The sequence below is a fragment of the Strix aluco genome, chromosome 16, assembly GCF_031877795.1.
Source record: "Strix aluco isolate bStrAlu1 chromosome 16, bStrAlu1.hap1, whole genome shotgun sequence".
Lineage (NCBI taxonomy): Eukaryota > Metazoa > Chordata > Aves > Strigiformes > Strigidae > Strix > Strix aluco.
Genome location: NC_133946.1, coordinates 13,893,402 through 13,918,298, shown reverse-complemented (window position 1 = coordinate 13,918,298; position 24,897 = coordinate 13,893,402). Strand labels below are relative to the sequence as shown.

Genomic DNA, 24,897 nt, shown 5'->3' with positions numbered 1-24,897 from the left:
AGTGACTTCTTTAGGGACGTCTGGCAGGGAAGCCCAGTGAGTCAGTGCTTCCTAGGTGCAAAATGGGTGTGACGATGTATTTTAAGCAAAACTAATTGAGCGTTATTTTTTTTTTTTCATTTTCCATGTTGGATCATTCTATTATTCTCACTCATGAATACAGTGAAAAGGATAACAAACAAGTTTTTGGGATGGACTCACATAGGGGCTTAATGTATATCCTGTTCAATGTACTTTAAAAAAAAAAAAAAGGCCTAAAACTTGCATTTTGTATTTATTAATAAAGCATGATGCTGTTTTGAACAGACTTTAAAAACTGCGTTGAGTCCCTGTAAATAGTTCAGTCATGAAAACATCAAAATAATAATGCTGGGGCTGTGTATTTTAAGCACTAGACAAAGCTGCTTCTAATTTTATTTATTCTATTATTTTTCTCTGATTCCCTTTTGGGGTTTTTTTTCCCCCTATTTATTTTTCTACTTTTTTTTTTTTTTTCGTGTGGACTTTTAAAATTTTTTTTCGAGTCCTATTTTTACGGAAGGCGGCCTGAAGGGCCCTGAACCTCCCTGCGCGGGAAAACTCCCCTCGCCACCGCGCTGACGTCTCCTCCCCCGGGAGGTGACGTCAGAGGCGGAAGCCCCTCCTCCCGCGCTCGTGGCCGTGGCAGGTGGGCGCGCACTCGCCCGCACGGAACGCGAAAGGGGCGGGGCCGTCGCCGGCGGCCCCGCCCCTTTCGCGTTGCCGTCGGGCGAGAGGCGTGTCCCGCTAGAGCCGCCGTACTATCGATGTGGCCTGGGCGAGGAGCGCCTCCACGTCAGCCATCGCCGGAGCGCCGCGGGCAGAGCTCCGCACCGGGCTCGACTCGACCGGACCGGGCCGCCCCGCCGCGCCACCGAGTACGGAGCCTTGCGCCTGGGGAGCAGCGGTCTCGCCGGGGCTGGGGGGAGGGAGGGGAGGGGGGTGGGGGGGGGGCGTAGGGCAGTGGGGGGGCCGTAGAGGTGCCGCCGCTCCAGCCGGGCCTGCAGGCCCGAGGCCTCACGGCCCCGCCGGCGCCTTCCTGGTGGCTCCCTCAGGGGAGCCCCCAGCACCGCTGTCGGGGGGCCGTGGGTCTGAGGGTGCTTAGGGCCGCCTCGCTGTTTTGGGGGCCTTTGTGGCGCGGCCTCCCGGAGAGGTGTTGTGTGTGGCGGTATTGTGGGTCTCTGGGTTTATTCAGGGGAATGGGAAGCAGACGGCGGCATCTAAATATTTTAAGTTTTGTCTCAGAGCTAAAGATGCGAGGTTTTTTGAGCAAAAAGTAATCACCTCCCTAAACTGGCTCTAAATTTACTCGGGATTTTTTAAAAAACGTTTTTACATTATATATTCTAGGTCGTGCATCAATAAAATGATGCTTTCTCACGGTTTTGGTTCATAAAGTACCCCAGTTCATAAGGCTCCCCAAGGATGTAGCTGGAGAGCAGGCGTGGCATTTTGACTTCCTGTGCTGTATAAACTGTATAATTTTAGATTTCCTTATACAGGTGCTCAGAAATTTTATTGCTGAGGTAGTAGAGTAGCACCCACTTGTGTGTCTGTGGGGATTCTGTGTAAGATTAAAGTATGATTTCAAGGCTTGGTGCTCTGCAAAGAGGAAAACTTGGTGGTGGTTCTCCCTGCCAAGTCTCCCAGCTCTGTGTTGTAGGAGAGTTGTTTTTCACTGCTACTTTTCAGAGGTTAAAATGTGCTCCATGTTTTCATGTTTCAGAGACCTCTTTGCCTGTGATTTTTGAGAGAATTTCTGCAGTTGAGATTTTCGTATGAGTAAAGATACTTGGTCTGATTTTTGCAAGGATTTACTTTATGGTCTGTGTGAGTCATTACTGGAGATGAACGTGGTAGCTGCAGGAGTTCTGGGTAACAGTATAGAAAAAAGTATGCAAAAAGCTGCTGCTGAGGAGAGAAGACGTTTCTTAAAAATGAGCAGGAGTCATTTACATAGATATTTCTAAGGATTATATCCAAAGAATTGGGTTTTAGAAAAAAAAATTGTAGTGCAGTTATTTTCTTGGGTGATAGCTGTGGTACTGTTTTAGTTGTGTTGTTTTCTTGTGTAAAAAGAGGCTGCAGCCCAAGTTAATGCAACTTACCTGCTCACTGTTTAGTCTGATTTGATGAGAAAAGGGGCTTTGGACCCAGTACCAGCTTGTGTAGGGTCTCAGCTGCTCATTCAAACGCTACAACTCCATGTCCCACCTTTCCTCTTTTTCCTCAGGGCAGTTAGTGGGGCCGAGCTTCTAACCAGGCTGGGAATGGGTGTTGGTCTGTTGGATTTGGTTTTTCTTACTGCTTCAAAAATAAGTTAAGAGTGTAGAGTTTACAAGGTTTGCATCTCAAAAGTTGTTTGCACTGATAAAAGAGGTAATGTGGGCTGGGAGCTGGCATCCCCAGACAGTAACTTCTTAAACTGGCATGTTACTGAAAGCTTTGTCACAGAGGTATGGTCCTGCTCGAGATCATTGAACTTAGAGGAAAAGTGATCTGCAGTGAAAGCATAGCCTTGAGTTGGAGAGTTTAGTGTTTTCATCTCTATGTAAGTCACGAGCTTTGATAGGGATAATTTTGTTCGGTTCTGTTGGCTCTATTATTAGTTAATAATTACATAAAACAAGTGTGCTTTTACACAATATATGACTGATGTGTCAATCATAATTTAAAGTAAAAAGGCATCTTCCTTGTTTTAATGATTGGTTAAACTCAGTCTAAGACTCCCAGAAAATTAATAGCAATAAAAGCACAGAGAAAGTAATTTTTATGTAAATTTGACACAATTTCTGTAGAAAATACAAAATTGCTCATGTAATAAAAAGTAACAATTTTCTTTACTGTGCTTTTCAATATGGTATCATAGCATTAACTGAGCAAGCTCAAACTTGAGCATTTTTCATTACTTAAATGGAACTCTGGATGTCTATTATGTAAGGAAGAAACAAACATGAGTATGAGGACTGAGCTTAATTCTAATTTTGTTATCTGAACTGTCAGCCACACAGCAGCTCTGATAGATCTGTAATTTTCTCATTTACTGTAAAAATACTTACTTTCATCATTAGGGTCTAGCGGAGCAGTTAGACAGTGGAGTTAAGCTGGTCTGAGAACCCTTGGCAAGTAAAAGAGAGGGTCCCTCTCCACCATGTTGTCTTTTCTCCCATCCTTGGGTTCTGCTCTGTTGGATCTCATCCTCATCTTCAAAGCTTCCTTCATAGGCTGATTCAACTTATTAAACAAGTCAAAAAAAAAAAAGTCTTTTTTTTTTTTTTTTTTTTCTGTGATGTTTTATAGCTGATTTTGCAGCTTGGGTCAGTTCACCTGGAGGGGCACAGGACTGCAGGGACGGTAGTGGGAATATAGAGCCAGGGTCAGGGAGGCGAGTAGGTGAGGGAAAAGCTGCTGCATCTGTTCAGCTGCAGTCAGGTGCCTGTACACTTCGGTTATCTCTGTGCCTAAGTTTTGGAAAGATTTCTTTCATTTACTTTTCGGTTTTTTGTCTTTGGGAAATTTCATGCTGCTTATCTTTTGGTACCAACAGGAATATTTTAGTGTAACAGAAAACTGAGAAGGCTTTTGAATGTGACTTCTCAAGAAACCCAGCAATCCCTTCAAATCATTAAGTCAGTTCAGAAAACGTTTTTGTGGGGGTTGTTAATAAAATCTGTTAACTTTGGGATGGCTTTGTTTGCTTGTTTTTCAGGTTGTCTGATATTTATGTCAAAATAATTCTTCCACTGAGAAAAATTTTGTAGCCAGCAACCATGACAGCTGCAGAGAATGTGTGTTACACGTTAATCAATGTTCCGATGGATTCAGAACCACCTTCTGAAATCAGTTTAAAAAATGACCTAGGCAAGTACTGGACAGTGATTTGAAGCATACTCCGTCTTACCTAAATTTTTCTCGTATTCCCTCATTGTGCCTTTCCTTGAAGATTGTTTACCTTTTATAAAGTCAAACCAAGTCAATTTGATGTTTATTTTGTTCTGTCCATTTCTGTACATTCCTCTGTTTGCTGTGTTTTGAGAAACTTCATGACATTTATCTTATATGTTTTGGTTTTGTTTTTCCCCCCTCAGTCTGTGCAAAAATTTGAATTTTTTTTCCATCTTTCTGTTTGAAGTAGTACCTGTTTGGGCTCAGGCAGGTTTTAGCAGTGCAATGATAAGCAACAAGCTGTGTTGCCGTTTGTTGAGTGCCCTGTTGTATCTTGCTGGCAGGAACGGCGGTGTTAGTATTTAGTATACGTATGGCATCAGAGTGCATTGCAGTATCCTGGTGTAAAAGGCTGTTTAAATTTAAGCATTGAAACAGTCATGAAATTTGTTGAACTCTGTCTGAATCCGTGCTTATTCTTTAAGTATCTCTTGCTTCCTCTTTATCCTTTTAGTAGAAGTAAGGGAGTGAATTTTATTGATAGGCTGGATTGCACTCCATCAGAGGGGGTTTCTACCTTCTGCCACTGAAGATCAGTGTTCCTGTTAAACTAACTGTGGCATATTAGCCTTCCTGATTTCATTTCCTCCTCCTCTAGAAAAAGGAGATGTCAAGCTGAAGACGGAGGCGTTGAAGAAAGTAATCATTATGATTCTGAATGGTGAAAAACTACCTGGGCTTCTGATGACTATTATACGTTTTGTGCTGCCTCTCCAAGATCATACCATCAAAAAACTGCTGCTTGTCTTTTGGGAGATAGTGCCAAAGACCACTCCAGATGGCAGGCTTTTGCAAGAAATGATCCTTGTATGCGATGCCTACAGAAAGGTAGCCCGTTGCTTATTTCATTGCTTATGTTCCTATGCTGGATCTTTTTAGAAAGTGTATAATTTCGTGTTATTTAACAAATATAAAAATGGTTTATGCTCAGCATTTGCTTCCTAACCATTATGTCTCAGTACTTCAGAACTGAATAATTGTAGATAACCTGCAGACCTACTCCCAAGGAGTTTTAATGTGTTCTTTTACTATTACAACTTAACAAAAATTTAGTGCTCTTTGTTTCCAAGTCAGTGAACCTCAAAGATGAGGGGTATCCTAACTGCCATCTTCATAGTGTCTTGGGACAAGCCATGCATAAAAAGGACAGTATTTTTGGAATAACTTGATCATGGTGTATTTGGGACACTCCTTCACAGAGATAATAAGGTCCTTCAGCTTCTTTGGGAATGGGTCGGATGCAGATGAACTAATATACACTAGAGGTTAGTATCCAGTGGGCAGGAGTTCCTGCAGGGTGAGCTTTCACAGCCTTAGTAATCAGAGAAAACACATGCAATGCAGAAGAAAATTTTTTACTACACAGAAATACGTGTTTTTAAATATTGTGGGGTAGCAGTGTTTTAAGAAGGTGTTTCATGAGGAGACAGTGAGTTGTCATTGTGGATGTTGGGAACTTGTACCATGGAAAAGCTGTGTGTGGGAGAAGGCGAGCAAGTGTGTTCATCTGAGCTTAACAATTAGGCTGAAGAATCTGGCATTTCAAATATGTTTCTTGTTGATTTTAGGATCTTCAGCACCCAAATGAATTTATCCGAGGCTCTACTCTCCGTTTTCTTTGTAAGCTGAAAGAAGCAGAGCTGTTGGAGCCTTTGATGCCAGCCATCCGTGCGTGTCTAGAACATCGTCACAGCTATGTGCGCAGAAATGCAGTTCTTGCAATTTATACAATTTATAGGTAAATGCCAGAAAAACTATTTAAAGTCATGGATGCAGAAGACTAAGGCTAGCTTTAGTGATCTAGATAGTTTTTGAGATCTTGTAAACATTTATCAAACACTGGTGTGGTGTTTGGGATTTGCTTGTTTGTTTGCTTTTTTGCCTTGTATCTAATGGACTTCTTTGGAAAAGCAAAAGGTACTGCTGCTGCTTTCCCAGGTGTGACTAAGGTCCTTATATTGCAGGTTAATTTGTATGGGCAGATGCCTTTCTTAATGATCTAAATGTTAGTAATAGTAATCATAAATATAGAAGGATCCTTGCAGAAATATGGATATATAAATTTATTTGTAGTGAGACATTCTTCATCTACCGCAGTTATATCCTAAACATTATTGCAGTTGTTACCTGATCAGTGTGGCTGAATGTTACTATTAAACAGAAATCATTGATGGGGTAGTCTCTCAGCTGTCATGATAACAAACAGTTTTTTAAAGCTCCTCGAGTCTGTTCACAGTTTCAAATAGCTGTGAAAAAGCAGTGTATCACCATTTTACACTTTTTGAATTTTTGTAAATGCTTGTCTTGAGGATATGCACTTAAACCTTAGGTTCTACTCCTTACCAGTAGTTCTTTTAATTATGATATTTTTTTTTTAAAGAAATTTTGAATATCTTATACCTGATGCTCCTGAATTGATCCATGATTTCTTGGTGAATGAGAAAGATGCAAGCTGCAAAAGAAATGCATTTATGATGCTAATTCATGCAGATCAGGTAAGAATACTTGTCCTCAAACTCACTTGCTTTAAATACTTGAAAATGTAGCCAGTAGTTTGTTGGTAGTATAAACTGTTTATATTCATTAAAAATCATATATGATAATGTTAACCATTTGTGGAATATTTGGTAACTGGAAAAGTTAATGTATGTCTTTAGTACTGTCTTCATTTTAAAGGAGAATTACTGTATTTGATGAAGGCATATGTTGATGCTGAAAACTGAAACTACTTTTGCCAAGTGAACTTAACCAGATTAAGTGCTCCGTTACGTACTGTTCTGTAGGTTTTGTAGTCACATGAGAAGGAAATGACAATTTCTATTTAGTGTTTTGGATTATTTGCTCTACAGGCAATTGAATTTTTGTGCCTGATTACCATTAGTTTTGTCTCTCTTTTTGCCATCTGTAGGCAGGATGGATTAATTTGCTCTTCAGATTTACAATGTTTTCATAAATTGTTGTAAATTTCAAGTTGAAGGGTTGAATATATGCTGCTTTGTGGTTTGATTTTTAAAATATAGCTGAGTAAACAAACTCAGAATAATTTATCTTTTATTTGTATAGGATCGAGCTTTGGATTATTTGAGTACCTGTATTGACCAAGTCCAGACATTTGGTGACATACTGCAGTTGGTTATTGTTGAGCTAATTTATAAGGTAAAAGGGAAATGTTGTGGCACATTTAAAATGAGTGTATGTGTTAGATTGCTTTTTAAAAGGGATAGAACATTGATGGAAAAGGCCTTATAGCTAGCGTTTAGTCCATGTCAGGAGTATGTCATTGTTTAGTAGAGCTGAATAAGATTTGTGTCTTGAAACAGTAAACTGCTGAAGGGTGCACAGTATAGAGCAGTGTGTCTCACCTGATGTGCTGTGCTGTGAACTGTGTATTATCAGACTGTTCTTCATGGGCACAAGCAGGGCATCTGTTACAGGAGCTAGTAAAGACCATGCCCTTGCTTTTGGTCTGAGATTTTAAGACCTTGTAGCATTGCATAGAATTGTGAATAATAGCTTTTTAATAGCTTTTGTAATTAGATTTTTACAACTGTGAATGATACTTCTTACCCCCAGAGAAGGCTGTCACCCTTTGCTTAATTTTCTCCTTGTTGTAAGATAGGGAAGCCATTAAGCTATATGATTGCTATTTTCTTTTTTCTTTATGTGCCAACTATACATTGTTGTTCTTATCTAGGTCTGTCATGCGAATCCATCAGAGAGAGCTCGGTTTATTCGCTGCATCTACAACTTACTGCAGTCATCAAGTCCTGCAGTGAAGTATGAAGCTGCAGGTACTCTAGTTACACTCTCCAGTGCACCAACAGCAATCAAGGTATAAAAATGATGTTTTCAGATGATTTAGTGCGCTGGAATGAATACTGCATACTGTATGTTGATGCTTTGAAAGAGCGAAGGTTTCAGTAATATGGTGTGTTTAACGTTTCACGTTCAAAACCCTGTTTTAAAATATCTCTTAAAATTGGTCACAAAAAAGGATTGCGACTGTATTTTGCAGCTAGTGGACTTCAGTAGGGGACGAGCTTGAATACTGTGCAAACTGTTGTACAGTAGTTGGTACCAACCTGCAGTCTTCTTGGCATACTTAGCAAAGCAGACTAAAGTGAAGATTTACAGAGACTGAATGACTTTCTTTACTCATAAATATTACTCTTTTCAGAGCAGAGTGGAAGCATAAAGCAGTGACGATTTACATTGATTACTGATCGACCTTGGGTTCCTAGATTTATGTTTGTACAGCTGATGATTTAAGAACACACAGAAATTTTGAACTTGTATGGAAATTTCAAAAATAGAATATGCAAGTCTAGATTTAGAGTAAAAGCATTGTAAATAGTAGTTTCAAAGATCAGGAGGAGTATTAATTCCAACATTCTCACTTTAGTATAGTCATTTTTGTTGAGTAGGATTATTGTACATAGAAGCTGTCATTAAACCCATATCTAGATAGGCTAACACTGACAACTATTTTAAATTGGTTGTCGTGCTCTGTTGTATATTTAAGAGCTGACCCAAGGCATGCCAGGAAATGTATCTCTTTATGACTTTCTTTGAATTAGAAATCAAGTCTAGGTATTGTAAGCTGATGCCATAGTGAGCCTTCCTGTGTAACTTCTGTAACATGGTGGTGGAATCAATGTTTACAGTGGGCCAGAATGTTTTAAAGTCTGTTCTCAGGTTCATTTCTGTGCCAACTCCTCGAGTAGTTGCTTTAATAGTACTGTAGGTGTATTTTCCTGAATTTATCTCAGAAATTTGCCAGTTTCTCCTCTTCAGGCTTAAATGTTTTTCATCCTTTTAATTTTAGGCAGCTGCCCAATGCTACATAGATTTGATTATTAAAGAAAGTGATAATAATGTGAAACTGATTGTTTTGGATCGGTTGATTGAATTAAAGGAGCATCCTTCCCATGAACGGGTGTTACAGGTATGTGAGCTGTATCTTTTCCTGCAGGCTTATTGAAGGCTTTTCTTTCCAAAATGAAACTTTCAGGTCTTGTGATGTATGGAAAAATGTACTTCTGAAGTTTAAATCTTCTGTTGATATGCTTTTGGTAAAAACATATTAGATGAACTTTTATGTTTCTGAATTGCTGATTTTATTGTCTGCATAAGAATTAACAATGGCAAATTCTGTCTTGATTGTAAGGCTTAATGATGTAGCTTGCATGGTAGACTTTTGTGTAAATGTAGAATTTATTAAATGAGCACTGTGAAGTTCCTAATGCCTAGGATATCTTCTTGTTTGTCAGTAGATCACATATTATATATCCAGAAAGTCTTTGAAAATCATTGGGGACTGAAAATTAGAATTGTATGAAAAGGAAGTAATTTAAAGCAACAAAGTAGTTATCATTTTGTTATTGTTTCAGGATCTAGTTATGGACATCCTCAGAGTGTTGAGTACCCCAGATCTAGAAGTGCGCAAAAAAACCCTTCAACTGGCTCTGGATCTTGTCTCTTCAAGAAATGTAGAGGAGGTAAAATATAGATTACTTTTGTTTTATTAGATTATTTTTTTTATTCTTTGGAAAAATATGGGACTTTCTCCAATTTTATTTGATCTTTTCTGCAGCTTGTGATTGTTCTGAAGAAGGAAGTGATTAAAACTAATAATGTGACAGAGCATGAAGATACAGACAAGTATAGACAGCTGCTTGTTCGTACATTGCATTCCTGTAGTGTTCGGTTTCCAGATATGGCTGCAAATGTTATTCCAGTGGTATGCAAATGTTTAATTATATTGTCATTAAATATGATCTAGCTATTCCCAAAACCTGGAGAATAACTGAAGCTGAAGTGTTTCTAATAGTGGCCTCACACAAAGCAATACTATTTTTAATCCCTAAAGAAATACAGGACTTTTGGTGCTGTAGTTATTTGTCTTCTGAGACTTTATTTTTTAATATTTTTGAAGAACATGAGCTGAAGAGTACCTTCACTTAAAAGTGCAATAATTTATACCACTAGAAAAACGATTTTGGGATTACGATAATTGGTAATTGTTTTTAATGTATTTAAGGTTGACTTCAGCTTTGTTTAACAGGAGATGTATATGCAGTTTTATTTTTCTGAATGTAGAAGGAAAATACTATTGTACAAACTTAGCTGTGCTGCTGTTTGTGCTCGTGTTCACTCTTTTACTAGCTGATGGAGTTCCTTAGTGATAATAATGAAGCGGCTGCTGCTGATGTCTTGGAGTTTGTGCGGGAAGCGATCCAGCGATTTGATAACCTCAGACCTCTTATTGTTGAGAAGATGCTTGAAGTCTTTCATGCTATTAAATCTGTCAAGTGAGTCCAAAATATGATACCAGACATTGGAGCACCCGGTGGCTCACTTGTACTGAATGTATATTGTCATTAAATATGTACTAAAATCCTTGCAACTCCCACACAAAGAAGAATAACTGAAGCTGAGACATTTTGGGGCTAGATGATTTCTAGGTAAAGCTTCCTGCTTGCCTATTTGTACAAAACATATATTGGGTGCTTGTTGCATTGAATGAAGAAAATAATTTCAAATTTAGTTTTTATGAGGCAATTCATAATTTTATTTCCATTTGCTAGAAGATAGCATTGTTGGTGAACTCTAAAGTGATGTATTTGTTAAAACAGAATTACTAAAGGATTATCACAGCAGGAGTTTGCACTTCTAGGCAACTGGAAGTACTGTACATTTATTAGAAAGTCTAACGTGGACGGGGCTTTGCAATCTGCAAAGCTTCTTTAGTACCTTTCAGGGCTCTAAAAACTTGGTCTTCTGATGGCTCTGCAAAGGTTAAGTCATATGAGAACTTCTCTGGATCAAGACACCATTCTGCCACTCTTCCAGTACGCAGGAAACTGAATCCTATCTCCATCATCAGCTCATAAAGTGGGGAAAAAAAAACCTCTGAAGCTTTGCTATTTTTTTCCCTAATCTTCATTCATGGTCTTGTTTTTCATTTTCTCCTCCATGAAGGAACAGTTTGTCTCAGTTAACTGGAGAAATTACAGCTGACTTTATTCACATACAGTAGAGTTATTTTATTATGGTCATAATGAAATTTAGTTTTGTGAGTATCAGGATTAACACAGATGGGAATAAATCTGTAGCAGACAATGTATCTCATCTGATATACTCATTCATTAGTTTGCTAAGGCTGACAGGATGATTGCTTTTGATGAAACTTTCTTTCTGTCAGTCGCATCCTTCTGAATTTGTCAAGACTGGCCCTTACCACCTGACCATAAATCACTTCCCTTGATGTTAGTTTGAGTATATCATGAAAGCATGACTTCAGTTCTGTTCTTGTCTTAGGATTTATCGAGGAGCTTTATGGATCCTTGGAGAATATTGCAGCACAAAGGAAGATATACAAAGTGTAATGACAGAAGTTCGCAGATCACTTGGAGAGGTGTGTTTACTTTGTTAGGCTAGGTCTTTGTGGTTTTACTTACTATTATGCAATGTGTTTTCTAAGAAAAACACATTTTTAAAAAAACAGCTAAGAGTCAACACTTGTGATATGTAATGGCGTGTGAACAAGAAATCTAAAGTAAAAACTAGTTAGGGTTTTGCATTCGTTATTTGGTTTTTTTAAGTAGCAAACCTGAAGCTAGCATATACTGAGAATAAGTGATATCTGTTAAGAGGGGAGATGAGAAATTCCTTATTTCAGAAAATTATAGCAACTTTAAAATATGATTTAATTATATCCACTAACAAAGGAAGAATGCTTTACGTCAGGGTTGTTCCAGGAGGCATCTAAGACAATCTGTGCAATGTGAGCTTTATTGCATGGGTAGGAGGCTTCTGTATATATTTCAACATCTGCTTATCTCCTCAAATTCTCTGAAAACTGCTGCACTGTAACTGACCTTTTACTTATAAAAACCTTAACAGTGCTGACAATTTTTATTAAAACCCGCGGAACAGGTTTTTATATTAATTGTAACAATTGTTTCCTGTTTGTTTCAGATACCAATAGTAGAATCTGAAATCAAGAAAGAAGCTGGTGAGCTAAAACCTGAAGAAGAGGTGTCTGTGGGTCCAGCCCAAAAATTGGTGACAGAGATGGGCACTTATGCAACACAGAGTGCTCTCAGTAGTTCCCGACCTGCCAAAAAGGAAGAAGACAGGTATTTAAGATTTCGTACTAGGCCAGGACTGACTTGGTTTTGTGGTTTTGGTTTGGTTTGGTTTTTTGTTGTTTTTTTTTTTTATTTATTTAACTGGTATTCTCTCCCATACAGAGTTTAGTGATTGAGGTAGTTCCCTGTTTTAAGATATTATCCCAGGTAGATGATACTTGGTAGGAAATTGCTTAATTGCTTAAGATTTCTAATCAAAGCTTACTGTGTATGAAAAAGGACATAATTGATTTATGGTATCCTAAATTCTAGTTGATTCTTCGTAATTCATACGTACTCCTCACAATTTTAATTGTATTACAGAGATACTACCTTTAGATTAAAACTTTTTTTTTCTTAATATCACGTTGCACTATTTAATACTTGCTGTAGTTTATTTTCTCGGTAGCTAGGACAATTGCTATATTTCCTTAATTACTGCAGATGGGCTGTTACATCTTGACTAGTCATTATCATCTCAGAGCTACAATGAAATTATTACACATTACACTTTTCACTCCCTATTCTGTGTGGAAATGGCTGTGTGACTTCTGAATATCTCTGTATCTGGAAAACTACTTGTAGAGGGAAAAAAAAAAACAACTTCTGAGACCTTCCAAGCTTGTTTTATTTGTACAGTATGGATGTTAAGGTATGAAGATAAGTAGGCTAAAGAGTGTAATCCAAAACTAGTTTTTTGGTTATCATTTGTCTCTGCAGACCTCCATTACGAGGATTCCTGCTCGATGGCGATTTCTTTGTTGCAGCTTCCCTTGCTACAACTTTAACTAAGATTGCTTTACGATATGTGTCACTAGTTCAGGAAAAGAAGAAACAAAACGTAAGTCAACTATTGTGTTTTCACCATAGTTGTGAAGAGGAGCTCGTTGTTTCCTCTTTTCTTTTCAAGAGATGCGAAGTGGGTTAAATCCAAAGTGAAGTGCCAGTTATGTGACTGGATAATAATGATAATCTGGGTTACAAGCAGGGCCTCCTGCTTTCCAGCCACTCTATCTAGACGGTCTCTAAATCATGCTGCTTGGTTTCAAGATAACAAGTACTAAAAAAATAAGTAATCTGTTCAGAGATTTTATGATTTATGTGCACCATTTTGTAAATAGGTCAGAAATAAACATTCCTGTAAAGCTATGTAAAATGCAATAACCTCGTTCCATTCTCTTTCCCTTGTCCTCTCAGTCCTTTATTGCTGAAGCTATGCTGCTGATGGCCACTATTCTCCACCTGGGAAAGTCCTCTCTTCCCAAGAAACCAATTACAGATGACGATGTGGATCGTATTTCCTTGTGTCTGAAAGTTTTGTCAGAATGTTCTCCTCTCATGAATGATATTTTCAACAAAGAATGCAGGCAGTCCCTCTCTCATATGCTGTCAGCCAAGCTAGAAGAGGAGAAACTTTCCCAGAAGGTGAGCTATTATAAGTGTGTAACCATAAACACTTGGAGTTTTTTACAGATGTTCACGTCCAAGTTGGTCCCAGAAATATCACCATTTGACTCTGTGTAAGTCAACCATATTTGACTGTGTTTCTGTGCTAAGGAATGGAATTCGTTGTGAATTCTTGAATATTTGTCTTCCTGCAGAAAGAATCTGAGAAGAGGAATGTGACGGTTCAGCCAGATGATCCTATTTCCTTCATGCAGCTTACTGCTAAAAATGAAATGAGCTCAAAAGAAGACCAGTTTCAGCTTAGCCTTCTTGCAGCAATGGGCAACACACAAAGGAAAGAGGCTGCTGATCCTCTTGCATCCAAACTTAATAAGGTAATGTCAAAGTCAGTGTTTTAATTATATACGCTTTGTGCTGCTTATGCACAGGATCGGCTTTGGGAATCAGAGGCTGGAACCGATGACCCAGGCTGTGCTAGTTGATTGGTAAGACCCAGGTATTTATTTCCTGGTTACGATCAGGAGGAAGCCCTTGTGCTTAAAGTTGTTACCTTCTTCACATGGGAGGGGAAGAATAAGGAGGAGACTTGGAGAGTGCTGAGCTGGTGGGATGTGGAGAAGAAATTAAGGTTGTGTGCTGGTCTGCAGAGCCCAGTAAGGTTCACAGGGAAGAGAGCAGGGGTGTCACAGTGATTAAGAACCCCTTTCTTTGGCTGCCATATCCTATTGCCAAGTGCAGTGAATCCTTGTTTCACTCTTTATACCTATTTTTGCTGCTGGTTACCAGGACCTGCAGAGAAGGTCCGAAGAGAAGAGCTCTCTTGATTCATTCATTAGTTAGAGTTAAAAAACCAGACCTTTCTTATTTACAAGACTGGATGAATTCTTTGTATTATTTAAATTTACCTTTTCCTTTTAAGTCAGCATTTCTTTGTCCTGCTGATCTTTTTAAGAATAAATGGCATATCTTAGGAACTTAGGTGAATTCAGTTCAGAACACGTCTTGTCTAGAAAGGTTTCATAGTTGTATGCAAAAGGACATGTGAAGGAAGGATGTGGTTAAAATTTATTTATATGAATAATAAGGACAGTTTAGCTGTAAATCAATGAAGTCTGTTTATTTTGGAAGACTTAAGCATAAACTTTAGATTTCCTAAACATCACAACTTCTTTAAATACTATTTTCTAGACAAAACTTGTGGTGATTTTTGCAGTGTTTTTTTCCACTTTTTATTTTTTTCCTTTTTTCTTATGAGTAAGTTAGTTCTGTGAAATTAAAAGCTTTTTGCACACCTGCTTGATGTGGAGGCTCATATTAAAGACTAATGGATTTAACTGTACTTTATTCTTTTTCTTGGTCATTGTTTGACATGATTCCATGTTTTAAACTGGTTTATGAGAGGCAAAATACCTTACACTCTTTCCTTTCACAGGTTACTCAGCTGACAGGTTTCTCGGACCCTGTCTATGCAGAAGCGTACGTCCATGTCAATCAGTATGACATTGTGCTGGATGTGCTTGTGGTCAACCAGACCAGCGACACCCTGCAGAACTGCACGCTAGAGCTGGCTACGCTGGGTGAGGGGCACTGGTGGAAACAGAGCAGCTGCTGTGCAGCAGCGAGCTACTGGGCATTAGCACATAGTCCTAAGGAGTTTCTGAAACACTTACAAACGCTTACAAATTTATGCCAGCTAGTTGCTATTTTGAAAGGATGTTTTTTGGTGCCTTTAAAAATATATTTTTCTTCCAAAAGGTGGAAGACTTAAATCTACTGACACTGACAACAGTATCTAACAAATATAAATTGTAGTCAGATTTTGAATTTTTTCATGCTTTTTTCACTAGAAAAATAGCATTCCACTTCCCCTTCTCCCTTTTTCCTGAAATGTGGACAATTTTTTTGATATACTTATTCCCCATTTTGCTGTTACCGTAGAGCAAGAGGATAAAATCCAAACTGGTATGGAGCAAATGTCAGGCAACAGAAAGCCATCTGCCCTGGGTGGTTCTTGCACTCAGCCTGAAGAACTTAAATACTGCATTTACTCAGCTGAAACCATTCCCTGTACTAACAGCTGTACCAAAGGCTTGCTTGAACAGTACTGAGGCTTCATTAACTTCTTTTAGGGGAGGGACTGGAGCAGAGATAATCCAAGAACAGTAACCAGTTCCCTATTGGTTGTCCTCTGTTCTGGAGTTAAAACAGGTTTACAACACACGAGGGGAATGCATGTTACATACTTTTAATTGATGTAGATACGACTGAAGGGGCATAATGGTCCTAATCTTTTGTAAATCATTTCATCAGACGAATGATGGAGATAAGTAAAAGGAATATCTTACTTAATAGGTTGTATTTTTCTATTTATCAGCTCAGTAAAGTGGAATTCTGTATTTCCCAGTTGGTTTCTCCAGATACATTGCAAAAACTGACTTGATGCATCACTCCTGTCTGTAGAGCTGATGCTGTTCATGCTGTGTTCTCAAATTGCAGTTTGATAGAACTAAGGAGTCTTTTACAATTGCTTGCTAAAGGATTAGGAAAAATACATCTCTTAATGTTTCCTGAGAGCAATTAAAATCAAGGTGATACTTTGACCTGTTTATAAATAGCTTAGTGCGTGTAATACTGGACATTGAACTTTGGTTTTGAGACCCTTGACTGTAGGATTAGGTTGTTATGATGTTGTCAGTGATTAAAACACAAGGTAGAATTAACCATTTCCTGATTGTTAAAAATTTAATATTAGATTCAATCCAAAGCCCATTTAAGTCAGTATTTGCATTTGTTTTCAGTGGGGTTTGGGTGAATATGCTAATATTTTAACTGAAATTTGTAATGTAATGTAAATTATTTTGTCTTGCAGGTAGCAAGCTGTAAAAAAAAAAACAAAAACAAAAAAACAAAAACAAAGCCAAAAAAAACCACACACAAACCCAAAAATCCAGTCCAACTGATACCTTTATGGTGGTATTTAGTGCAACTCTGTAGACATTAGAATGAAATGACAAGAAAATAAAAAGTATTGTTCTAAAAGCTAAATTCATTGTGTACTGTTGATGTTTCCTGATCCTCATCTCTCAATTTGTTTACACAGGTGACTTGAAACTTGTGGAAAAACCATCTCCTCTGACACTTGCTCCACATGATTTTGCAAACATTAAGGCTAATGTCAAAGTCGCTTCAACAGAAAATGGAATCATTTTTGGTAATATTGGTAAGTAACCAATTCAGTGTGCAAAATTAACATTAATGTGTAGTATTTCTTAACTGCTTAATGAGCTCAGAAATAATTAAAACACTTTGTACTGGGAGAGGAAATTAAATGGTCTACAATATGTGCATATTTTGTGATGATTTTTAAAAATATGTATCACTTTTACTTAAAATCAGAGTAGAACATGCTGCTTTAGAATGATTGTCAGCATGATACTTGAGCCCAAGTCTCTGAATTTGCAATGACATAGACAGCCTTGCCTGAAAGAGCAATACACTTAAGTCAGAGTTCTGTGGCAACTGGGTAAAGCGCTTGAACAGGACAGAGATCAGCAATGAGACTGACCAAGGGTTGACTGTTGTTAACTGGCAGGTGGTCACTGAGCACTCTTATTTGGTGCAAATTCACTTTTTTAACCATTAAGGTGGTTTGTGTTTTATATTGCAGTGTATGATGTCTCTGGAGCAGCCAGCGACAGAAACTGTGTGGTTCTCAGTGATATTCACATTGACATCATGGATTACATCCAGCCTGCCTCTTGTACGGATGCAGAATTCAGACAAATGTGGGCAGAATTTGAGTGGGAAAACAAAGTTAGTTTTATTTTTTGTATGTTATTTGGGTTTTTTGTTGAGGTATAATTCTGTTTCTTATTCTACGTCAGCTCATTATGTCAACATTATCTGTTGTGATACAAACCTCATTCAGCATTGCATTGGATGTTGGCCTCAAGTAACTTACTGTCTTTTTGCTATTTTACTTGTTTCACAGGCTTAGTGATGCAATATCTAGGTTTTTTTGTACAAAAGAGGGATGTGCATTGAGCCTTACCTTCTGTATGGAAGGTGTCCAAATTGATTGGTGACTGCTGTGTATTTCAGCTCAAAGGCAAGATAGCAACAAGTATAAGTTTATGCTGAGACTGCAGAATTATTCATACTGCTTAGCCTCTCCAGTTCTGAATTACGTTGTCTTTCTTTTTAAAATGAAAAAATCATAGAATCAGAGAATCATTTGGGTTGTAAGGGACCTTTTAAAGGTCATTTATTCCAGCATCATGTGCCTTGGGCAGGGGCATCTTTCACTTTATTACATATGCTGTAGTGTATGGTTGTGGATGCTATGTAAGACCAACAAAATGGTGGGTACACTTAATATTGGTGAGTGCCCAAACTGTTAGTTACAGACCTGTTAAAAAAAGTGTTTAAAGGAGATAATGCTGCTTTGTTGTATGAGATTAAAAACAGAATGGGAGGTATTTTACACAAACTGTAGCCTTGTTTGGTACCTGTATATTTATTTACCTGTATTTACTTGAGACTAGATTTAAGTGTCTCAGAGGGAACTTGAGAACAATAAATTTTAATACATGATATGTGAAGCCTTAGCAATTTGTAAACTAGTCCTAAAAGATGTGTTCAAAAACAATTTAAACAAGACCCACAATATTCAATATGAGAAAGCCAAGGCAGCCCAGGGAGCTTTGTTGCTAGGAGGGAAAAATGAAAGTAATTTTTATCATGGGTTAAAAAGCAAGCTTTTGGACTAGATACCACTTCTTCTTGTTCTGGTGATGTGTAAAGTATATTCAGACAAGAAGTCCACTATCTGCTGTAGAGAGTCTGCACGTTCAGCAGAATATCATATTCACCTAATACATTTTAGAAACCATGGTAATGACATGAAATTCTTACTCTTTAACGTTAAAGTGGGTGGCAGGAGGTGAGGATGCCACCACAGAATGGGACGTGCAGATAGCTTACTGAATGCGATGTTTTTCAGGGAGAACTGCAAGGGTAATCTCCTTTATAGAGCCCCTAAGAAGAGATGGTTTCAGAAATGCCTGAGGTGCTAATTAAAGTAACTGCCATTTTTTCCTTTCTTGAAGGTTACAGTGAATACAAATATCATTGATCTAAATGAATACTTACAGCACATACTGAAGTCAACCAATATGAAATGCCTGACTCCAGAGAAGGTGAGCTATTTGCTTGGAGACTTAGACACCGTTTTTAGTTTGTGTGCTTTATTGTTTAATTTGTTTAGCATTTGTTAGGAATATTAGAGATGCTTGCTTACAATATAAAATAGTACATATACTTCAAAGTTTTTAAATGAGTGGTCTGAAAAGAGTAAAAGCAAATTGTTATCAAAATTCTGTGTTGCTTAATCACTTCAGCCATTTCTTGCCCAGTTAGAAAATCATAATGTCTGTTTTAATTTGTAGTAGCTAAGCTGTAGTATAGATTTGATCGGACCATTTGTTTTTATAAAGGTTTTTTTCAGTAGCTCCAAGTTCCTTCCTTCTCTGCCAAAATTTACCTTTCCTTTGCCAGTTTAACCTTTTTGTTGTAAAGCAAAATAAATACATGCAATAGGTATTTGCTATTAAGCTATAATATGTATAATAGCTGTTAGCTAATATATGTATAGGAGCTAGGTATGTATGTATAGCAGGAGCAAATATATATATATAGTAGCTATTGCTACTATTTAACTTCTTTACCATTTTGCCCTTTATTAAATCAGATCATAAAATGCCATCCTACCTTGTCTTGATGAGTACTGTAGATTGCATGTCTTCCAATATTAATTTTAGAAAAAGGCCACCGCTGTTTCCCATTGCATGATTCTCCCATTTTATAAAATACTGTATGTGAAGAAAAAAGTTTAAACATTAAATACTGGTATCTGCCTAGCTAACCTAGGATGAATTAGAATATGATTAAAGGGTTTTGGCCTTTCTAAAGAGTTCAAATGTGCTTTCTGTAGGCACTTTCTGGTTATTGTGGCTTTATGGCGGCCAATCTTTATGCGCGTTCCATATTTGGAGAAGATGCACTTGCAAATGTCAGCATTGAAAAGCCAATTCATCTGGGACCAGAGGCGCCTGTCACTGGTCACATACGAATCCGTGCAAAGAGTCAGGTAATACGGCTCACATCTAGAGCACTGTTTCTCCTTGTCATTTTTAAGAAAATGTGCCAAGCACTCTAAAAACTAAAGTTTTTGGATGTACGTTAGTTTCTAGTACTAGGTAAATGGGAAAATTTTTAGGGAAGATGAATATAGGAACTTTAGCCTTACTTTTAAAACTATCTTATACAGATTTTGTGAGAAAATAATGTCTTTCTAATTAGGTGTAGTCATACCCTAAAACCACGTTATAGTGCATTATCATAAATTAGGCCTTTGGGACAGGATTTCCTTATTTTATAATAGCACTACAAATAGGATGTTATATTTTATTTGCTCTTAAATAAAGAGCAAATGCCCACCAAGATTCCATGATCTGTTTCCTACTAAATTGCACATTCCGATTTCACACAACAGGGAAATTTTATGCATGTAATTGCTGTTCACTGGTTCTTTTTAAAAATGGCAAAACCCGAAGTCTTTCAGTAGGATTATTTTCTGTAGGTACATCTATGAGCCTCCTTTGAATTTTAGAACTTATACCTTCCAACTAAAAAAAAGTACAAGATTTGGAACTGTTTAATAAAAAAACCCAAACAGTGTACCAATAGAAGTATTTTAAGCAGCATACAATAAAGGACTACCTGAAAGTTTTCACATTCAAAGAAACGATTTAGTTTATGTGATGTCACTGTAAAGATTTTGAAGTGGTTTATATTGTTGTTTCTGATATGTTTACAGTGGTATTTTAACATAAGACTGCATTCAGTTACATATGCCAGCTTGGTTTCATCTTGAAATCATTCTGCTATGGATTACGTGGATTTATTCATGCAGTTTATTTTGAGATTTCTTCAGTTTCTATGCAATACTAATATGGTTCTGTGATTAAATTATTTTCTATAGCTTTAGTGCATTGAGTGCTAGTATCAGCACTGGGACTTTCAGCAGCTGTATTTCAGTAACTGGACTGACAGTTGTAATTTCTCCAGGGGCAGCATACTTTCAATTGGTGGAAGGTCAAAAGGCTTAAATTTTTTTATTTTTCTGCCTTTTGTATTGATAACAGATTTAGCAGTTGCTAGCTCATTTAATTGTTGCAATAACATATGTAGATCTAGCCTTTACCTAGTGTTAAGAAAGTGTGCACTATACTGTATACAAATAAATGAGCGGTTAGAAATACTTTAATTTCCATGCCACTAACTTCTATATATGGAACTTCCATTTTAAGATAGATAAGATAAAGTTATTGTGAAATATCTGTGTCATGAATGTCTTCTTTCTTTTCCTTACAGGGAATGGCCCTGAGTCTTGGAGATAAGATCAATCTGTCTCAGAAGAAAACAAGTTTATAGATTTTACCTAATGTCTTTTCAGGTCTTTTACAATTTAACCTTAGGTATGTGGCTTTTGAGATCCAGAACATACTATATTCTTCAGTGTTCTGTAATTGTAGAAGCCAGGCTTTTGAGCTGAAAGCATTCCAGCAGATAATTTATAGGTTCTCCATGATTGATACTGAGCAAAACTTTAAATCGCCAGGTTTTTTTCTTTGTCCTGGAAGTCATGTTTTCTTTGTCTCTAATATATACTGATGCTCACAGTACAATAAACAAATTATGCCAGTACTGTTTTGTCTGTAAATTATAATCTCTGTGTTTTTTGATTAGTATTAAATATCTGGCCAGGGGTATTTTGATACTCTTAAGAAAATGGGAGTGTGTAAATAGCTTTAGTGTTTACAATAACGACTAGGCCTGAATTGTGTCAATGTGTGATCATGACTCTTAAAATACACTGGTATACCTAGGAGGATATATATTTGACAGCTAAATCAAAGGTGGTGTGTTCTAGATGGTTGGTTTAGTAATGTAATCACTTGGCACAGACAAGTGTGTAATAACAGAAAAGAGATTGTCAAAATTCAGCTCTTTCCAGCAAGTAGTAGAACCTTAAACTTTGTTTCTGAAATGCTTTCCTAACAGCGTTATGAGTAACATAACATTGCTGGCTGTGTTCTTATTTTTTAGTTAATATAGAAAAGACATCCAAGTGCAATATTAAAGCTGTAGCAGCGTAAGCAGTATTTTCAGTGAATGCAGCCATTAGCCACATGTATGCTGAGGAAGGAAGGATTCAGACTGATTATGGTCTTGCAGTGAATTGAATGAAGTTGAGGAATTGCAGAAAAGGAAGAATTCTGAGTGAAGGTCAGTTCAGGACATGGAAGTGAGTTAACACCATTGGCTACTAAATGTTATGCAAATTAGCAGTAGATTAAAACATATAACCATTAGATTGAAAATACTTTTAGTTGCATCTGTTAAGTATTAATTCTGAGTTTGTTAAATTGTTGCAAGCAATTAATTCTAGAGCCAACAGTACTCTTCCAGTTGGCAGAAAGTCGTGCTGCTGAAGTTGGAACAGATGTGTCCAGCTCCAGCAGGACAGAAGACAACTGAGTTAGCATCCCGAGTAGCTGATTCCCAAAACATTTAAGGCCTCAGTGATGAAAATACCTATTTTCTATTCTGAAATAAGCACAGGAAGGAGCACACGTGTAAATTCGGAAATGAAAGTCTAGGCTGTTGTATTTTATCTGGCTAAAGGATAGCCCTAGAAGTACAGTGCAAAAGCTGAGCTAATGAGTGACATTCATATAATTATTTAATTGCCTGTTCCTCCCAATACTACTTTTTGCTAGCTAGCTTTGGTCTGTTCTTATAAGCTTTAAGGCTGCTTCTCACTCCAATCCTGTTAAGCTTAGGTGCTAGAAGAAAAAGTTTGCCCATAGTAAAAAATGGGGCAGATCTGTCAACAGCTAAAACTTTGCATTGTTGCAGCTGTACAATTCTGAATTTTTAGTACATAAAAATCATAAAATCAATAGAGGTCTGCTAGCAGTAGTTATTTTTTAAGTCGTCAGACCTCAAAGCCTGCTATATCTAACAGTACTGAAGTCTGCATTACTGTACTCATGTGTGCACACCTCTGTTACAGACAAGCCTGTTCACCTGCCAAGGGTATGTCTTTTGTTAACTCTAGATCTGAAATATGTGACTTCCAAAGCTATGGTGTGTTTATATTTTACTGTTTTCTCATAGGCACACACCTCACGCTTACTCCATACATTTGTCCAAGCAGAGAAAAACTTGAAAGTAGCTTCTGAAGGCTCTGATTACCTTGTGCATTTCTGTGAGCATCAGATATAGTTGTGAAATGCAGAGGTCTCAGTAATATATGTTTCAGGTATAAATAGTAGATACTGTTGACACTAAGTATTATGATGGATCCAATTTTTAAAACCTTTGCCTGCTGTAGTGGAGGGTATCCAGCTGTTGTACTCCAGTAGATGTTAGAGACAGTAAATCAGTACGGTAGTGCAACATGGTTTTGCTGAGTTACCTGTTTGTTTTGCATGTTTTGAAATCCCTTTTTGGTTCTGCCATTATTTTGCTTTTTAATGAAAGCTCCAGCTTGTGCATCACATGATAGCAGCAGGAGCTGAAGCTCCGGGTGTGCAGGTCTGCCTTGATAATGAAGTTGTCTCTGCATAGTCTCACAGCAGTTGTAGTGTCTGCTATGAAGTTGTGCCAGATTCACAAAGATATAGTAGAGAGAATCAGATTGTGATCTTAATTGCATAGTATTGCATAATTTGGGGGAGATGATGGGACAAAAGCATAGGGAGTATGTTGTATGTGCTCTCATGTGAAATTCCATGGATACTGGTATGCTGCTTGGGGGTGCATGGGGGAATTTTATTCTCCAATCACTTTAAGCCAAACCAAGAGAGAAGAAAATCGTAGGACTCCAGTGAATGGATTCATCTCTTCACAAAGACATTGTGATTAGTAGGGACGCTAACAGAAGTTGAGTGATAGCTGCATGTATACTGACTGGTGTGAATGAGAGGGATTTGCTGACCACAGCCAAGGAAAGGATGTTTTTGGAGAAGAATGACTTCTAGAATCTGTTACCCAAGCCCTGGTTCAGTCACAATCTGGTGTCCTCCTTGGAGAATAGAAAAACATCCTGGCACGTGCAGATACCCATATTTTGTGTGACTCTTAGTCAGCTGGGAGGGGCATATAATTTAGCTTTGTTTAAGATATCTTTTGCTGTCAGGACTCTATGCAAGGACATGAAAACACTGTCCAGCAGAAGCTTCCATGACTTTAGTATTCATTTTTCACCTGTCATGCTCTGCAATAGCTCTGCATAATTGGTCTTGTATAGACATTTTCATTGACGGTGTGCATTTTTTCAGTAGCCTGAACACTAAAAAAGTTAGATGCGTGTTTCATATCTATACTTCAGAGGTGAAATTCTATCCTTTTATCTATAGCCTATTGTGTTTTGGCTAAGTTTTTGCTCTGTAGCTCAGAAATAGACTGATTTTGGTTCAGAACACCTCTTTCTAAAACAGCTTTTGTACCCTAAAGAGAGACTGACTGAGAGAGATTTTCTGTGTCTGCCTGTGTACATGGGCAGGATTCTCAGGTTGTGTTGTTTGAGAGTGGTGGTCCACTGGTCTTTAGCCACTCTCGGGCAGGCCCATGACTGCTTAAAAATCTGTACTTTTGACAACTACCACAACCACTGACAGGGAAAGGAAATAGGAGGAAAGTTGATGTATGATCATTGTGGTTTCCATGATGATTAGCAATTGTGAGCAGATAGGAGAGCTGAGAGCCACAAGTGCGCCACTGATCGCTTTAAAAATTGCCGTTCTAAGGAGAACGGGAACTCCTAAGTAATTGCTATTGAAGTGTTTGATCAAGATTAATGGGGTTCAAAACATTACCTAGGTACTGGAGAACTGTTCTGCATAGACAAAGGAGTACCTTACACAGTATCCTGCTTCAGGATCCACTTAGAGCTTGTTCCTTGCAGCAAAATTTAGTAAAAGCTAGTATATAGCTGTGGCTATGCTGTAGTGTTCAAAACTTTGTACAAGGAGGTTTCTAACCTATTTTCTGCACAGCAGTAAGAATGTATTGCATACACTATGCTTTGGTAAGGTAGTGTTATACCACAACTCTGATTTCAGAAACTTGAATAAGAAGAGGAATAAATTCCCAGTAGGAGTAAATGGAGCAAGAAAACTCGCTCTTTTCCATTAAAAGTTTTAGAAAGTCATTGCATGATGCAGTGATGGCCTAGCAGGGAGCTGGTTTCTCCTATGTCCCCACTCCTAATGTAGAGCTGCTGTGAGTCAGGACCAGATTTCTTTATTCAGGGCCCAGTGAGGAT

The 24,897-nt window shown here is 37.8% G+C and overlaps 1 protein-coding gene across 2 annotated transcripts; it reads left to right on the top strand.

Annotated features, from left to right (window-relative positions):
- The first annotated feature begins 750 nt into the window (after window positions 1–750).
- COPB1 (COPI coat complex subunit beta 1) lies at window positions 751–21,269 on the top strand. Of its 2 annotated transcripts, XM_074842509.1 has the most exons (22): window positions 752–896; window positions 3,728–3,879; window positions 4,562–4,791; window positions 5,532–5,701; window positions 6,344–6,458; window positions 7,027–7,119; window positions 7,658–7,795; window positions 8,789–8,908; window positions 9,354–9,461; window positions 9,557–9,703; window positions 10,129–10,274; window positions 11,284–11,380; window positions 11,944–12,104; window positions 12,816–12,936; window positions 13,293–13,520; window positions 13,697–13,876; window positions 14,935–15,079; window positions 16,603–16,722; window positions 17,170–17,315; window positions 18,611–18,700; window positions 19,495–19,650; window positions 20,937–21,269. In XM_074842509.1, the coding sequence occupies exons 2-22, from the start codon at window positions 3,789–3,791 to the stop codon at window positions 20,994–20,996; spliced, it is 2,862 nt and encodes a 953-aa protein (XP_074698610.1). In that variant the 5' UTR covers window positions 752–896; window positions 3,728–3,788; the 3' UTR covers window positions 20,997–21,269. The 2 variants fall into 2 exon arrangements, 1 of the variants encoding a protein (XP_074698610.1); XR_012625457.1 differs by lacking the exons at window positions 17,170–17,315; window positions 20,937–21,269 and having other exon boundaries at window positions 751–896; window positions 19,495–19,638.
- Window positions 21,270–24,897: the final 3,628 nt, after the last annotated feature.

Excerpts from the sequence above, each read along its gene's own strand:
- COPB1 (XM_074842509.1), top strand. The coding sequence starts at position 3,789 with ATGACAGCTGCAGAGAATGTGTGTTACACGTTAATCAATGTTCCGATG. Across the intron at positions 3,880-4,561 it reads CAGTTTAAAAAATGACCTAG|AAAAAGGAGATGTCAAGCTG; the intron begins GCAAGTACTGGA and ends CTCCTCCTCTAG. Across the intron at positions 18,701-19,494 it reads AATGCCTGACTCCAGAGAAG|GCACTTTCTGGTTATTGTGG; the intron begins GTGAGCTATTTG and ends TGCTTTCTGTAG.